This window comes from Delphinus delphis, chromosome 7 (assembly GCF_949987515.2).
Source record: "Delphinus delphis chromosome 7, mDelDel1.2, whole genome shotgun sequence".
Lineage (NCBI taxonomy): Eukaryota > Metazoa > Chordata > Mammalia > Artiodactyla > Delphinidae > Delphinus > Delphinus delphis.
Window position 1 is genome coordinate 63,085,213 of NC_082689.1, and position 17,018 is coordinate 63,102,230.

The 17,018-nt window shown below is 36.3% G+C and overlaps 1 protein-coding gene across 5 annotated transcripts; it reads left to right on the top strand.

Annotated features, from left to right (window-relative positions):
• The first annotated feature begins 380 nt into the window (after positions 1-380).
• SPC25 (SPC25 component of NDC80 kinetochore complex) lies at positions 381-13,582 on the top strand. 5 transcript variants are annotated; one of them, XM_060015677.1, is made up of 7 exons: positions 381-462; positions 1,558-1,710; positions 1,804-1,869; positions 6,614-6,760; positions 8,026-8,130; positions 11,350-11,448; positions 13,202-13,582. In XM_060015677.1, exons 2-7 carry the CDS (start codon positions 1,572-1,574, stop codon positions 13,324-13,326), a joined length of 681 nt encoding a protein of 226 aa, XP_059871660.1. In that variant the 5' UTR covers positions 381-462; positions 1,558-1,571; the 3' UTR covers positions 13,327-13,582. The 5 variants fall into 5 exon arrangements, with proteins under 5 accessions (XP_059871660.1, XP_059871658.1, XP_059871659.1 ...); XM_060015675.1 differs by having other exon boundaries at positions 385-511; XM_060015676.1 differs by having other exon boundaries at positions 386-514.
• The last annotated feature ends 3,436 nt before the right edge of the window (positions 13,583-17,018 follow it).

The following is a 17,018-nucleotide window of genomic DNA, read 5'->3' on the forward strand; positions in this document are numbered from 1 at the left end:
TCCCAATGGAGAGTTATTAAATCATGAGACAGATTATGCAATGGTAGTTTTAGTAGTTTTATTTAAGCTACGGGTAGTATCAAAGAAGAGGCTATATACTTGGCAACAGAATACAATTAAAGTCCAATATTTATATTTGTTACATAAACTTTTATTTGAAATGGATGAATGGTCCGTCAGGCCAGTCCTCCGGGAACTATTGATACTTTTCCCAAGGAGAGCGGAGAGTCCAGCCGCTCTCAGAAAGAACTACCTATCCCAGAATGCCCTTTTCTCCATCTTTCTCGCGAGAATCCCGGAGGGCTAGCTCAACCAATCCCGTCATGAAGAGCCTATACTATCAGCCAATCAGAAAGCGAAAGGTGCCCAAAGGCGGGAGGCGGAAGGCGCCATAGGTTTGAAATAGGAAAGTTGGCGCGGCTGCGGGATCCGGTTCTGGAGACCCGCTGTTGGCTGGTATCGGTTCGTGTCTTTGTGGGGCAGGCGGTCGGGCTCAGGCCTGCCGGAGAAGGTGGTAATTGAGCTGGGCTCCGAAACCCGCCTGTCGCGATTGGGGAAAGTGGGTTTGGAGGCGGAATGCGTGTTTTTGGGGGCGGAGTCTGAAATGCACGTCTTGTTGCTGTTTGGGCGTCTGGGCCTTGCAGGGTGGGCAGCGACGAGGCAGAGGGGTTTGGGGTTTCGCCAAGACATGTCTGTGACCTTCCTGGAAAGATTTGACGTCACTGGGAAGGTTTTAGCGTTACAGAGAACTGGTGGGTCCTGGAGTCTTACAGGACATCCTTTTACAGAGGAGGACACTGAGGCCCAGAGAGTCGAGGTCAAGTACTAGTCCTGGACTAAGCCCACTAAACTCCCCTCCAGTCTCCGTTTTACTGGTATCTTTCCCGGTCTGGGGGTGTGGGAGGGAGAGGGAGTGTAGATGTGTGGGATCTTATTCTATGATAGGGGCCCTGTCATTTGGGACCTGACAATCCAGGGTGGAATCAGAAAGGTCAGAGTTGGAAGGGACCTTAGAAGTCACCAATTTTACTTGTGAAAAAAGGAGGCAGAGTCATTTCCCCAAGGTCAGAGAGTGTGTAAGTGTTATGTGCGGTCACACTACTAACGAATTCCTGGGAGGTAGAGTGTCCTGATTTCCTGCTGCACCTTGACCGTAGTTAAGTCTAGGAGGCTTGATCTGCCCTGGAATATCTAGAGTTAAAAGTAAGTTGTTATGAGAGTAGGGGATTAACAGATGCACATTATCCTATATAAAATAAACAACAAAGGTTTACTGTATAGCACAGGGAATTATATTCAATATGTTGTAATAAACTATAATGGAATAGAATTGAAAAAATATAGATATATACATATATATAACTGAATCTCTTTGCTGTATACCTGAAACTAATACAGTGCTGTAAATCAACTGTACTTCAATAGGAAAGAAAAAAAAAGTAAGTTGCTAACCATTTTCTAGCAAAGATCAAACTGCCAAAATATACTTGATTGGAATATGTGGCTGATATGGTTTCAATAACTTAAAAAATATAATGTGTCCTATTTGTTTTCTAGCATTGTCTTACAAAATGGTAGAGGACGAACTGGCACTATTCGATAAAAGCATAAATGAATTTTGGAATAAATTCAGAAGCACTGTCAATGACACCTCCTGTCAGATGGTGGGCCTAAGAGATACCTACAAGGATTCCATTAAAGCATTTGCAGGTACATAAGTTTAACTTGTAACCTGCTGTTTTTGTTTGTTTTTTAGTGTAATTTCAGCTGAATTGAAATTTCACCTCCCAATTTCTCTTTCAGAAAAGCTGTCTGTGAAATTAAAGGAAGAAGAACGAATGGTTGAGATGTTTCTGGAATATCAAAATCGTATGTGACAATCTGTAGAAATGGATCACAGAGGGTTTTTTTCTAAATTAAACATCTTCATGAAATCCCTCATACAAGTAAAACAATGTATTTGTAGATATACAGTGTATACACATATGAAAATAATGAACATATGTGTACCCATAATGCAGCTTAATAAATGGAACATCCCATGTTATACCTTCCTCTTCTCTCACCTTCTAGAACTAATCTGTCAATATTTTAATTTAGTATTGAGTTTTTGAATGTTATATAAACGGCATCATTTTGTATGTATTCTGTCCCTTTGTTCACTCAGCATTATGCTTGTGAGATTCATTTATACTGATGTGTAAATGCCTGAATTTTTTAAAAATGAGTTTCACAGACTAGGGTTTGAAAATCTGGAGTTCCCTCAGCTCTTTGGGTGTAGGGTTAACACTCTGACAGTTTTTCTTTCCATATTTTTACTGCTGTTCTTGCCTTCTCTTTACTGCGCCTCTGCAGATTGTCCAGAGTGGATCGGCAGCTTTTACTGAGTTCTCACACACAGACCACAGACATATAGCCACGGTCCGAGATCCACTGGAGATACTAAATTTAGCTGCACCATGTTTTGAACACTATTAAATCAGAGTGCCTTTATGTGGGACACATGTGGTTAATATGCCACAGTCCCTGACTGTTTCTTCTGCTTTGCTTTGAGCACTTAGTTTACTCATTATCTGGACCCTGAAGGCATTTGATCTTGGAAACCTGGTAGGCTGTTATGGTAGACTTCTACCCGTGTTTATTTTCTAAGCTGCCCTGAAGCTTCCATGTCCTTTTACTGCTTCTCATTCCCTCTGTAACCAGTAGCAGGAAGGAAAACCGTGTGTGTGTGTTTGTAAGAGTGATATTGAGTTTAGGTCCTTTAAACACTTTTGGTTTGTAGAATCCCTAGGGATTAGAAAATTAAGTTTGAAACTATAAATTTTCAAAAACTACAATTCATCTCAAAGTGTGCTCTGAATGATTATCTGTAGTGTGAAGATGTGTTCTAAATAGTTTAAAATCTGAAAGCATTATCAACTATTTTTCTTTAAAAAAATCAGTTTATACTTGAACAGAAATATAATTTACATAAGTTTGATTAATTCGTTGAACATTTAACTGCTATTTGCCAAGCACCAAGGAGGCCACAATTCGTAAGATGTAATCTATACACTGCTCACAATTTAGTGGAAGACATAGGTAGGAAAACTACAATTAAAATACATTGTAATAGTTGCTATAATGATGGGATGGGAATTTAGTGACATAGAATCTGGAGAGCTTGAATTTTCCAGTGAGGATTACAAAATATTTAACAGCTAACCCTTACGTTATACACCACATGCCAGGCCCTATACTGAGCTCTTTACATATAGTGATCCACTGAATCCTCACAACAACCCTCGGAGGTATGTTTATTGGTTTTTTTTTTTTTTTTTTTGTGGTACGCGGGCCTCTCACTGTTGTGGCCTCTCCCGTTGCGGAGCACAGGCTCCGGACGCGCAGGCTCAGCGGCCATGGCTCTCGGGCCTAGACGCTCCGCGGCATGTGGGATCTTCCCAGACCGGGGCACGAACCCGTGTCCCCTGCATTGGCAGGCAGACTCTCAACCACTGCGCCACTAGGGAAGCCCATGTTTATTGTTTTTAATCCTACCTTATGGATGAGGAAATAGGCACAGAGAGGTTAAGTAAGTTGCTCAAGGTCAGACAGCTGGTAATCAACAGAAACATGATTTGAATGTGCACTGTCTGTCACACTGCCCCGGAGAAGGTCACATAGAAGAGGGATGGGGAAGTCCATCAGAGTCAGTGCCCCTATTCTAGAGGAGGGAAGAGCATATGGAATGTGGTGGAAACATGAGAGCTTGTTGAGTTGTGGGATGGCTAGAGTACAGTGTGAATGGGGAGTGGCAGAGAAGTGGCTGGTCAGATGATGAAGTACATTATGTGTTGGGCAGAGGAGATTTATTTTGCAGATGAAGAAATTAAAAGCTCACTGAAGTTAGGAAACTTGCCTAAGATCATATATTTTGTAGATAGAGGGTCTAGGATTGCAGCTGAAACGTCTGTGCTCTTTCCAGTGTACCATCTCACCTTTCCACATAGAAGGGAAAATGTAAGGGCGGGTTCCCATGGTGAGTAGTGAAAGTTTGAAATATTGGCCCTGGCGAATAAAAGAGCCGACTATAAACATATAAAATAATAGTCATGCAATACTGAGGGCCCTTACATTTGTATTGGCACAAATCCACACAATTGTTCAAATGTTAGAATAAAAACGCTCATATATATGGTATTTATGTACCACTTAATAGTTTAAAACTTTTCACATTATCATTGGATACCCTAACCCTGTAGCGAAAGTAAATGGGCAGCCATTATTATTCTCATTTTACAAATGAGGAAAAGAGGCCCCGAAGTTGTGATTTGATCAAGGTCCTTGGGTAACAACTGAGAAGCCAGATGGGAACTGAGAACTTTTGACTTTAAAACTGTATCTCTTTTGCAGTACAGTTCTACTTAATTATCCTTAAAAAGTAGCATTTTTCTTTCTGGTAATTCTGATAAGATGTTTATTTTTAAATTACACCTGATATAATGTGATCATGTCCAAATTCTTGGAAAATACAGAAAAATAAAAAAATATCTGTAATGTTGAGAACCACACTTAACAGAAGACTTTGTAGTTTTTATTTTTCATATGCTATCTAGGTTTTTTTAAGATAATTGTGTTCAAAAAAAAAAGATAATTGTGTTCATGGTATCTATATAACTTTGTATCATTTTTTTTTCTTTTATCTACTATGGCAGGATTTTCCCACATTACTGAATTCTTTGAAAATACATTACACCTTATTGATATACTGTGTTTAATAATTTACTTATTAGTCATATACAATGTTTTCAGTTTTTCAACATTATAAATAACACTGAAAATAATTTTTTGTATATGAATACTTGCACACATCTTCTTTTCTTAGAGGAACTTTGTAAAAATGAAATTACTGGATCAAAGGATATGAATATCCTTAAGACTTTTATTTTGCAATGTCAAAAATATTTTCCAAAAAAAAATTTCCACATGGACTCTAGTATTCTCATTCTTCTCAACACTAGCTATTATTTTTGTGAACATTGTTATAATAAGTGAAAATTAGTGTGTTATTGCTTTATTTGCATTTCTATGATTACTGAGGTTAAATCATCTTTTGTATTTGAGAACCATCTGCATTCTGTGTTTCCTCTGTTCATTCCTTTGCTGGTCTTTTTCTTAGGAATTTATATTTGTGTCTTCTTTAGATTAAGAATAATTACCTTTGTTGGGAGAGGATAGTTTAATGGTCAAAAGCATGGCCTTTGGGCTTCCCTGGTGGCGCAGTGGTTGGGGGTCTGCCTGCCGATGCAGGGGACACGGGTTCGTGCCCTGGTCCGGGAGGATCCCACATGCTGCGGAGCGGCTGGGCCTGTGAGCCGTGGCCGCTGAGCCTGCGCGTCCAGAGCCTGTGCTCCGCAACGGGAGAGGCCGCAACAGTTAGAGCAACGGGAGAGGCCGCAACAGTTAGAGGCCCACATACCGGAAAAAAAAAACAAAACAAAACATGACCTTTGAAGTTAAGACCTGAGTTTGAATCCAGGTCTTACTGTTGATTGCATTCTAGCAAGTAAAGCTGTGAGCAAGTTATTGAACTGCTGAGTCTTTTCCTTCTTTTTTTTTAATCGAAGTTATAGTTGGTTTACTATGTGTTAGTTTAGGGTGTACAGCAAAGCGATTCAGTTATATATATGTATGTATCTATTGTTTTTCGGATTCTTTTCCCTCATAGGTTATTACAAAATATTGAGTAGAGTTCCCTGTGCTATACAGTAGGTCCTTGTTGGTTATCTATTTTATATATAGTATTTTTTTTCTTTTAAAAAAGAGTAAGATGTACATGGTAATTGTATTACTGTGAAAGTTAAGTAAATTTATATAAATGTAAGAACACAGTATCTAGCATATAGTATTTATGCTTATTTGAATCAAATATGAGTTTATTTGCTTGCCTGCCTTTCTCTTTGATTTCTTTTTGCCTTTGAGTAAAACAGTCTTTCCCCATATAGTTAGTTTTATATTCACAGATACTGCCTTTTAGGTTTCATAAGATTTCATTTTACATTTAAATATTTAATAAATTTGTTTGGGGAACAATCTACTTCTTACGATATTTATCATATTAATTTGCTAAGTATACCAACATTTGTTTTCGAATTTTTTTTTTGTTTTAACTGAGCTGTAGGTCTCTTCTTCCTCCCTACCTCCCTCTCTTCCTCTCTCATTTCTTCTTTGTGGTATATTCCAGAATTATTTATATGACATTAAAATTAGCTATTTCTTCAAAGCATCTGCAAAGCCATCTTCTAGAGTTTGGTTGCCTTTGGTGGTAGGTTTTATTCATGTATTTATTTGGAGGGGAGAGCTGCAAAGGTCATGATCTTTTGATTTTGTATTTTGTGGTTTAATTTAGTATTCTCATTTTAATAAGCATTTTTGTCTCTTCATTTTTGCTTTCAAAGACAAACAGGAAAGACTAGATATGGATTTTTGTTGTTCCTTTACAATTTTTACAATCATCGGGAAATGCTTATCAATTAAAACATTCTTTATTAATTTTATGAAAGTATTTTGCTCTTAGATACATGTTGACAAGGAAAGCATATAGATTCTAGCTAATACTTTGTGCTTCTTACAGAGATCTGCAGGCAGAATAAGCTCATTCAAGAAAAGAAAGAGAATTTGTTGAAGTTGATTGCTGAAGTAAAAGACAAAAAGCAGGAATTGGACGCACTGACCGCAAATATCCAGGATCTTAAGCAAGAATATGCTAGGAAGAGGGAAAGTAAGTTTCCAGTTGTACATGTATTTAAAACAACCTAAATTTCAAAGTGGTGATGGTTCACAGTGTGGACATCTTGCCTTCTCCCCAGCTCACCGCCACAGGTGGCTAACATACGTCACGGTCACAGCCAGCCACTCACCTCTCTGCAAGGTGTCTGTGAAGTTTGCTAAGTGCGTTTCATTTTCCTTCTTTTGCTTAAAGATCCTTTTGATTTCTGATAGAACCAGAGAATAATGAAATTGATACGGGAGTTTAATTAAGCAAAGTGGGAGACAGTTTCACTAAATAAGATTTGCCTGGGAGAAACCATAGTGTAATTTATGCAACAAATTTATTGATCATACATTCTCTGTCAGGAACTATTAAGCATGCTCTTCACACTGCAAAGCCTCTTTGTCTAAGACGTTCACATTTTTTTTTTTTTTGCAGTACGGGGGCCTCTCACTGTTGTGGCCTCTCCCGTTGCGGAGCACAGGCTCCGGATGCGCAGGCTCAGCGGCCATGGCTCACGGGCCCAGCCGCTCCGCGGCATGTGGGATCTGCCCAGACTGGGGCACGAACCCACGTCCCCTGCATCGGCAGGCGGACTCTCAACCACTGCGCCACCAGGGAAGCCCCGTTCACATTTTTTAAAAAGGGTGCTTCTTTTGGATAGGAGCCTTATTTGCCCACAAATGAAATAATCAATTCTAAAATCTCTTGAAAATAGCAAAGTTTGTTTTGTGACTGCTTTTCCTTATAGAGTTTATGTACCAGTCAACATTATTTTTCTCATCTGCTAAGTATTACTTAGGGAATATTGCACTAAATTTAAAAAAAAATTCTAAACTAGCGTGAAATAAGGCTGACTTCTTGTGAGAAGTAGTTATTTTTAAAGAATAGAATATTTTTCCAGTGAAGCAATTGATATATCTTTGGCTAACCAGGAAAAGCAAAATAGTGTACAAGAAGTCTTTCCGTTTCTGTGCTAGTCATGCAAGCCCTTGGCCTATTTATTCATGCTACTTCATAATAAAATAGAATAAAACTTATTCCTCATACTACCTGTATGTATTTTCTCATGCATTTTTTCCTTCCAGCTTGAATGAGCAGAAGCCCCTTTTTGCAAATTGGTAGAGATAGAAACTGTAACAAATGTAAATATAAGCTGATTCATTTGCCTGGCATCATTTTTATAGTTGTTTTTAAGTTTGTTTTAATTAAATAACATTAATTGAATGTTATTTAAAATATTCAATACTCCGTGTCTGTGTTTTTAATCATAGCTATTTCCACTGCTAACAAAGCTAATGAAGAGAGGTTGAAAAGGCTACAGAAATCTGCAGATCTGTATACAGATCGACTTGGACTAGAAATTCGAAAAATTTATGGTAAGTATATTAATGTAAGTAAAACATAGGATATTAGAAAAGTCTGTCTTAAGTAGAAAAGAATTTAAAAAATATTTTCAAGTAAAATAATGGCCACATTATTAACTTTTTAGATAGTAGGAAAAAATTACAAAATTTTTATCACCCTAATGTAATTACTGATCCTTGGTTGTTTATCATCCAGTATTTTAATAAATGTATTTTAGGCATGGTTGCCAACATGCAAATAATTTTTGTTCCTTGTTCTTACTAGCATTGTATGATTAGTATTTCTCTAATTGCTATAGCCTTCATAATGGTGATTTTAAAATGGTGGTGTAATAATTCATTCCATAAGTGTAGCATAACTTATTCAAACTTATATCTATTGTTTAACCCATATTACTCTAAGTTAACATTTGGATTTTACATTTTTCAGTTTTAGAAGTACTATAGTGAACATAGGTAGACTTCTCCATTTTTTTGACACAATTTCCATGGAATTTCCAGAAATGAATTACTGAGTTAAAGCATATGAATATTTTTGTAGCCATTATGTAAATATGTGCCAATTTACAGAAATATTTATTGTGTTGGGAGTTCCCAAGATTACATTCAGTTTTGGCAATTCACTGGAAAGTGTACAGGACTCAGCAGGGCTCAGATTCCTTGCGGTGAAAGGATACAAAACAAAATCAGCCCAAAGAAAAAAGGCACATGGGGCAAAATCTAGAGAAAACGAGCTTTTCAGACACAAGTTTTTAAGAGTCCTAACCCAGTGGAGTCACACAGGACGTACTTAATCCCTTCAGCATCGAATTGTGACAGTACGTGTGAAGTGTTGTCTACCGGGGAAGCTCATTAGAGACTCTGGAAGCTTGTGCCTGGTTTTCCGTGGACTTCACCCCAGGTATCTTTTCCTGTTGCTGATTTTGCTGTATCGTTTCACTGCAATCATAGCACTGAGTATAACCATATGATGAGTCCTGAGTCCTCCTAGTGAATTTTCAAACCTGTGGTGGCCTTGGCGATCTCTGACACACCAGGCAAGGACCAGCCTTGCAAGCAGGCCTTTTCTGGGGATAGCAGTCTCAGGCCTGCTATGTTAACTTTTCTGTGCAATCTGTCTACAATGTAAAGAGTACCCATTGCATTGTATTTGTGGCAGAACTGTAGTTTTTTTAAAGTTTTTTGGTTTTATTTTGTTTTTTAGCAGTTGACTAGATATAATAGAAACTATTTTTTTAAATGCATTTCTTTAATTATTAATGAAAATGTGACCATTTTTTCCCATTGTTTACTAATTACACTTCTTTCTGAGATTGATTGGGCCCTTTATTCATATATCTATTTGCCTTGGTTTTTGTTTTTCTTCCTATCTGGCAGAATGAGTTTTTAATACAAAATATTAACCTTTGCTTAGAGGAGAACATAAGGTCCAGCTCTGAACTTTTGATCCATTGGTCTCTAAGTTTATATTCACTGTTATCCTGAGGTGTTTTTTTGTGTTTTGTTTCAAAACCAGTTTTAAAGCTTTAAAATTATTTTTATATTTAAAGTAGAAGTTTCTCATAGTCCTCAAGGTCAGGAAATAATGTTTTAAAGAAGAGACAACACAAATTAAACTCTTCATTTTGCCTAACTTAATATCTTATGAAATCTTTTCTTTGGCATGCATACCTCCCATTACTGTTAACAGTTTAAAAAATCTGGTATACTGACATAATTACTTCATTTTGAATTTAAATGCAAGACAAATTTTTTTCAGTGTTTCTGAAGATTTCTTTTTATAATTAAAAGCATTTTTTATGCTGTAGAGTAAAACTGAAATGCATGTGAATTTCTACTTTGTGGCTGCCATTTTGAATTTCTACTGAGTATTTACTCCTTAGTAAGCATTTGGAGGTCTTTTGAAAACTAGGCTTTAAGTCCAGATAACTGTGTAGAAAAAGTCAAGTTAAATTTATTGTCAAATTATTAAATGACAATAAAAACTTACTGCGGTTAAATATATATAACAGAATTTGCCACTTTAACTCTATTTTATTGTAAAATTCAGTGGCATTAATTGCATTCACAGTGTTGTGCAATCATTACCACCATCTGTTTCCAGAATTTTTCATCATCACAAACAGAAACTCTGTACCCATTAAATAATTCCCATTCCTCTCTCCCCTCAGCCCCTAATAACGTCTAATTTACTTTCTGTCTCTACAAATTTGCCTATTCTAGGTATTTCATATAAGTGGAATCATATAATATTTGTCCTTCTGTGTCTGGCTTATTTCACTAAGCATAATGTTTTCAAGGTTCATCTATGTTGTAGCAAGTATCAAAACATCATTCCTTTTTATGGGTGAATAATATCGTGTATATATACGCTATGTTTTGCTTATGTGTTCATCTGTTGGTGGACACCAGATTACTCTCATCTTTTGGCTGCTGTGAGTAATGCTGCTGTGAACATTGCATGCAGTTATCTGTTTGAGTCTCTATTTTCAGTTCTTTTGAGTATATACCGCAGAATGGAATTGCTGGGTCATGTAATTCTTTGTTTAAATTTTTTGAGGAACTGCCAAAGTATTTTCTACAGCACCTGCACCATTTTACATTCCCACCAGCAATGTACAAGGGCTCCAATTTCTCCACATCTTTGCCCACATTGTTATTTATTTATTTTATTATAGTCATCCTAGTAGGTGTGAAGTGGTATCTCATTGTAGTTTTGGTTTATATTTTCTCAGTGATTAGTGGTAAGGAGTATCTTTTCATGTGCTTATTGGCCATTTGTATATATTCTATGGAGAAATACCTATTCAAGTCCCTTTGTCCATTTTTGAATTGGGTTTTTCTTTTTGTTGTTCAGTTGTAGGAGTTTTTTTCATATATCTTGTATGTTAAACCCATATCAGATCTATGATTTGCAGATATTTTCTCCCATTCCATGGGTTGTATTTTCACTCTCTTGATAGTGTCCTTTTAAGGGCAAAGTTTTTAATTTTGATGAAGTCCAATTTATCTATTTTTGTTGTTGTTGCTTGTGCTTTCGGTCATGTTGAAACTACAGTGCATTTCAAAGCTAATTTGTAACTTGTACGTTTGGAGACATTGGTTAAGTGAATATATGTACTTAGCAATGTAGATATTGATCAGAGATGGAGGTAAGAAAGCTCATCTCCATTGAGAGCTTTGGCACAATAAAATAATTCTCATACTAAATAATTTAATCCCTTTTTTCAGGTGATAAGTTGCAGTTTATATTCACTAATATTGACCCTAAGCATCCTGAGAGCCCCTTTATGTTTTCCCTGAGCCTAAATGAAGCGAGGGACTATGAAGGTATGTACTCCTGTCTCTTAACTGGTACTTAAGATTGGCATCCCAGAATGTTATTTGACTTAGAATATAAAGTAACGTGAAGGCAAGTAATATTCCCACAAGCTGTTGCTTTTTTTCCAGTCTTGCTTCTTGGGATATTGTCTTCTAAAGGCAATGAGTATAGTTTTTTAATAGATATTATCCAGGAGCCTTAATAAGTAACTTTTCTTCAGGATGACACAGTGCCACTATGGCTAAAAGACTTAAAAGACCAAAGATCACTGCATTTCATACGCAAGTATGAATTATCCTCTTAGAGAATTTAAAACAAAGCTAAAGCTATAAAGGTTATGACTGCCTAAATGTGGATATTGTAAGTTATCTAAGTAGGTGGTTTTAAAATTGAATGTAAAGTCAGAATGTGATCATTTAACACCCCCGCTCCCCCCAAGTTATCCTATCCTGAAAATCCCGAACGTTGATAATTTAGCTTAGTTACTGATTCTCCAGCAGGCCAGAAGGGCTTTGATGCATGGGAAATATGTATGTTTGGCAGTAGTGTGAACAAGAAGAGAATGGAAATATATTTATCTCTTTTTATTATTCTAAGGCCCCCTTTAAAGTAGTCCTTAACTTATTGGAATTCAGAAAAATGGGTCTTAGCTCTTTATACCTATGTTCTCATCCTAAAGTGTTTATAGCAGACAGACGCTCAGGTAAACTGCTGAGTTGGCTCCCTGATGTGCTCTAGTGACTCAATTCCTATTCTAATGAAATTTATATTTTAGGAATTTAGTTCAGGTACAAGTGTTTGACTTTTTACTCTATAGGTAAATATCTTCTAATCTGATAATGGGTGCTAAATTTTAAAAAGCAAACCCCCAAACCTCCTACCTAGCGTCTCAGTTTTCACCAACTTGGATAGCCTCTATTGCTAGGTAGTGTCACAGTATTTGATAATGTATTAAAATAGAATCTACAGCATCAATTTTGAACCAAGCACTCTTTGCTATTCTTTCTCTGCTTTGGTCATGGGCATTGTTTCCTAAGCAGTCTCTACCAAAGAGCTGGAAATCTGATATGGTTGAACTTCTTCTCCTTGGACAAAGGACAAGATTGACGGTAGAGAAAGTTGGATCATTCCTTTCCTTTGACCACCTTTACTGGAGACTTGCTCCCAATGTGTACCAGCTGGTGCAACTGCATTCGAGGGTCATATTGTTCTTTGTCTTTTGAGTCTCATTTCATTACTAGGCCATGTAAATAACACTTTGGGAATAGCAACCACATTTTCTAATGACCCCCATTTCACTTGTAAAACTTCAGATATTTCTTTCCACAGCTGTAAGTTATTAAGGTTTGCCATTGAAAGTTGTTCTTTTTTTAATCCAGTGACCAGAAATTAGAATTGAGGCCAAATTTTGCAGAGAAAACTGACAACAGTTCAAAAAAACATTGTTAAAATATTTTAAACAGTTAAATGGGAAATGGCATGCTGTTCTGTATCTCTGAGCTCTTCAATCCCTTGATTACCTTCTGTTTAAATTTAAAGCAAGATTATAGTGCTTAACATTTGAATATTTAGAGATTAAACAAAGGAAAGGTCTAAAAGATAGGATACTAAAATCAAGTAAGTGTATCTATCATTCTATGCTGAAAGCATTTCAATAAAATGGAATTGAAATGACTTGAATCAGATGAGAACATCTAAGTTAGAAATATTTCTCTTCTATTAAAAAACTCATTCAAATTTCCTTTTTTTTTCCCCTTCTAGTGTCAGATAGTGCTCCTCATCTTGAGGGCCTAGCAGAATTTCAAGAAAATGTAAGGAAGTCCAACAATTTCTCGGCTTTTCTTGCCAATGTTCGGAAAGCTTTTACTGCTATTGTTTATAATTAATGTATAAATAGTATATAAAAACCGTTATCCTATTGTGTTTCTCTTTTTAAAAAAGGTCTCATTATTTGTTGTTTGTCTATAATCCGTTTGTATTTTTGTAACATTTCTGTGTGCTATTTCTGTAAATTATTTAAATTAAAATCTTAGGAAAGATTTATAAAGTCAAGCTTTTGGAGGTCATGGACCAGTAATAATAAAAAATGAGGGGGTGTGGGCCCAACCTAAGGTTTGCAATTTTTAAAATGTACTTCACAAAATAAATATTGTCCTAATATCATAAAGGAGAGAATATTTTTATCTTAAACCAAGTGGGATCTACAGTTAAAACAAAGGACAAATCTTTACATCAGAAGAAGATTGGCAGTATTCTAAAATGTCTTTTAGAAAAGAATCTAATTTTGAAAATCCAAATATAGAAAATTTATAACCAATTTTCATCTTATAATATTTATACTGGTTAGTTGTGGTCTGGATACAAATTTGCCATCTTTGGAGTCTATTCAATACGAACTAGAACTCGATCAACTTCTTCTAAGATTTCATTTTTGTCACCATTCTTTCTTTATAAATTTGGTTGTCTTTAGGTCTGCTGGCTTTAGTGGAAGGCACGTACTACACCTCTCAGGATATCTTGGGCACACCTAAAAGCCATGGAGCAGTGGCCTTCGTGCTTCCAGCTACTGCTGTCTCCTCCTTGCAGTCTGGGGGAAATGTTTAGACCAGTTGTCTAGTTAGAGTTGGAGGGAGTTTCAGAGCACTCTCCCTCAGTGGCCTCTCATGCCTAGGAAACCCAGGTCTGGAGGTAGATTAACCTCGAAAACTGAGCTAAGAGTAGGGATGTTGTAGTTCTCTAAATGGAAATAGACACTACATGTTTAACAGAAAAAAATAGCAGATGACTACCATAGTGAGTACATATTTACTGCTTGAAATATATTCTCAAGGAACAAACAGAACTTAAGAAAATGTTTTCATTCATTGAAACTAGAGGAAAACCATGTCTCATACCACAAATTCTTGATACAGTGTTTTGAACCATACAGCGAGAAGGCACGAGGCATTGATTCTGAAAGATCCTCTTCACCTGCAAGTTAGAGAAATGAAGACGGGGGATGAGAGACTAAATGGGTAGCTCCGCACTTAGGTCCATTTCTCCTCAAGGACCACCATTCTTCACTTCTTCTAACTGGGGTGTGGAGGTGGGACAAGACATCTGAATGAGACCACGTAGCAGGAAAGTCACAAAAGGATAGCATAGGAACCAGCTTTGCAGCTGGGATCCAAGGTCAGACGTATGAATAAAGTGCACTCTCATACCAAACAAAGGGCCTTAAGCCATAGAAATTTGTATCAGTTTGTTTTCTCACCTGGAAAGTTGATTCATTCTAAAAGTGGAATTGGGAATTGGTTAGGGTTGGCCACCTTAGAATAATAGTACTTTCTTAACCCTTCTTATGTGCCCAGCACTGTTCTAAGCCCTTTACAGATGTCACCTCATTTATATTCCCTCAACAACCTGTGAGGTAGGTACTATCCATAACCTAGTTCTACAGATAAGGAATCCAAGGCACAGAGAGTGTAAGTAACTTCAAGTCAGATAGCTGGGAAGTGTTAGAGTTGGGATTCAAACCCAGGTGGCAGTCTGGCACCTAACCCATGAACTTCACCTAGACTCTACCTTATGCCTTTCTATGCTATATTGCAGAGAAAGTATGTGAAGACAGAGTTCTTAACAAAGATTCTATACAAATATGAATTTTTTTTTGTTTTTTTTTACAAATTTGAATTTTTATAATATAATTTTGCTTTTTTGTTTCTATAGAAGTATAATGATTAAGAAAAAAAAAAAACAGGGGAATATGTTTTGTCTGGATTCTTAGTACCTGGCCTTCAGAACCCAAGTGACTCACTGAGAACCATCTCTAGGTATTCAGACTGCACTTATCAACCCAGGTCTTTATGGAAATGGTGGATGGAGGACTGTTGACTTATGCGTAAGTCTTTATCTGTTCAATCAAATATAAATGCCCTAATTTTTGAGGTTTGCTCTGTGCCAACCTAGGAATATTCTGGAGTCAACGTTATTAGTATATTAGCTTAAATTTTAAAGTTTGATACATTATGAAAATTGCGCTTTGAATACATGCGAAAGGTAAACCAAGCTATTCCATTAAATTTGCTCTATCCATTTTATTTAGGATGCTATGTTGTAAATAAGAAATAATACTTTTAAGCATTTACAGTCTTACTGGTACGGAAATAAAGCACAAGATACATAGGTAAGAGATTTTCTTAAATGGGAAACAAATGCACACAAGTAGTAAAACTGAACTGGAATCCAAATCGGGTGGACTAACCTATTCCACATTTTGTAATAAAATGGAACAACAAGCCCTCTAAAATTAAACTCAATCACTAATTAAGTTAAAAGAACAGAATCAGCACAAAATCTGCTAAAATGTACTGCTAGTGGATTTAAAGTTTTGATTTCCCAGGTAATGAGGATTAGAATGTGTTGCTTCTCTTCCACTTCAGAGGATTCTTGTACAGAGACAATTAGTTATATTTTAATTTGTGTACCATGACAGTGAAGTGCCTAGTATCACCCTAGCATAGTATCTAACACATAGTAGAAGTTTAGTAAGTATTTGTTAATGTCAAACACATTTCTAGACTCAATATAGGATTATTTAATGGGAAATTAAAATTACATCTTTGAAAAGGAGCTGACTTGTTCAGTAATACCTACAGGCATGTTGCTGAGATGTCCAGAAATTCTTAGAAGGTAAAGATATTTCTGCAGGCAATTCTTGACTAAATGACAAAGCTAATTGAGAATAAGACTCTTTCTGAATAAAGACAAGGGTTTCATCTAAGTAGAAAGAGAGTCCGTCAGTTAAGTAAGTAAACTGGAGAGTATATGAGCTGTTTAAATCAGCTCCTTTCTTGGTATTGTTAAACATACTGTAGTGTGAAGTGTGAACAATGTATGGTGAAATATGTGAAGAATGTTTGGAGTTTAGACACATGTTATCATTTTCCCTTAGCAACCAAGCAAGCTGGAGGTAGCTGCTGAAGCTAAGGTCCAACAAAGGGAAAAACTTCAGGGATGAAGTTATTTTACTCAGTTGGATAGATTTTTACAAAAATTCAGAAAGTGGCAATATTTGAGATCAAATAAATGTGATCGGTATAATGGTAAATCTTGAATACTCTTTCTTTTGTGAAAAATTCTGCTTTCTGGCCCCAACATTGGTAATGTAGAAAGATTTGAGGATTAAGATGTGGTCCAGTCTTTGCTCTACTATTAAAATTGATACATGATGTTAGGCAAGTCATTTAATCTTCTGAGCATCAATTTTCTATCAGGCCAGACTGCACTATGTGTAGTTTCCCAAACTTGCTGCTTTCTTTTTTGTTGACCAGGCCAAGAAAGTTTTCTTCTATTTTCAGTTAACTAAAAGTAATTATCATGAATGTTTGTTGGATTTTATCATGTTTTTCTGTATCTTTATAGATTTTCACCTTGTATCTGCTAATGAGGAGATTTATATTAATAGGCTTAAAAAAGAAGTTGAATTAAACTTGCCTTCCTAGAATAAATCCAACTTAGTCATGGTGTGCAATCCTTTTTGTTTTGTTTTTAATAACGTTGGATTCAGTTTGTGAAACTTTTGTTTTAAATTTTTACA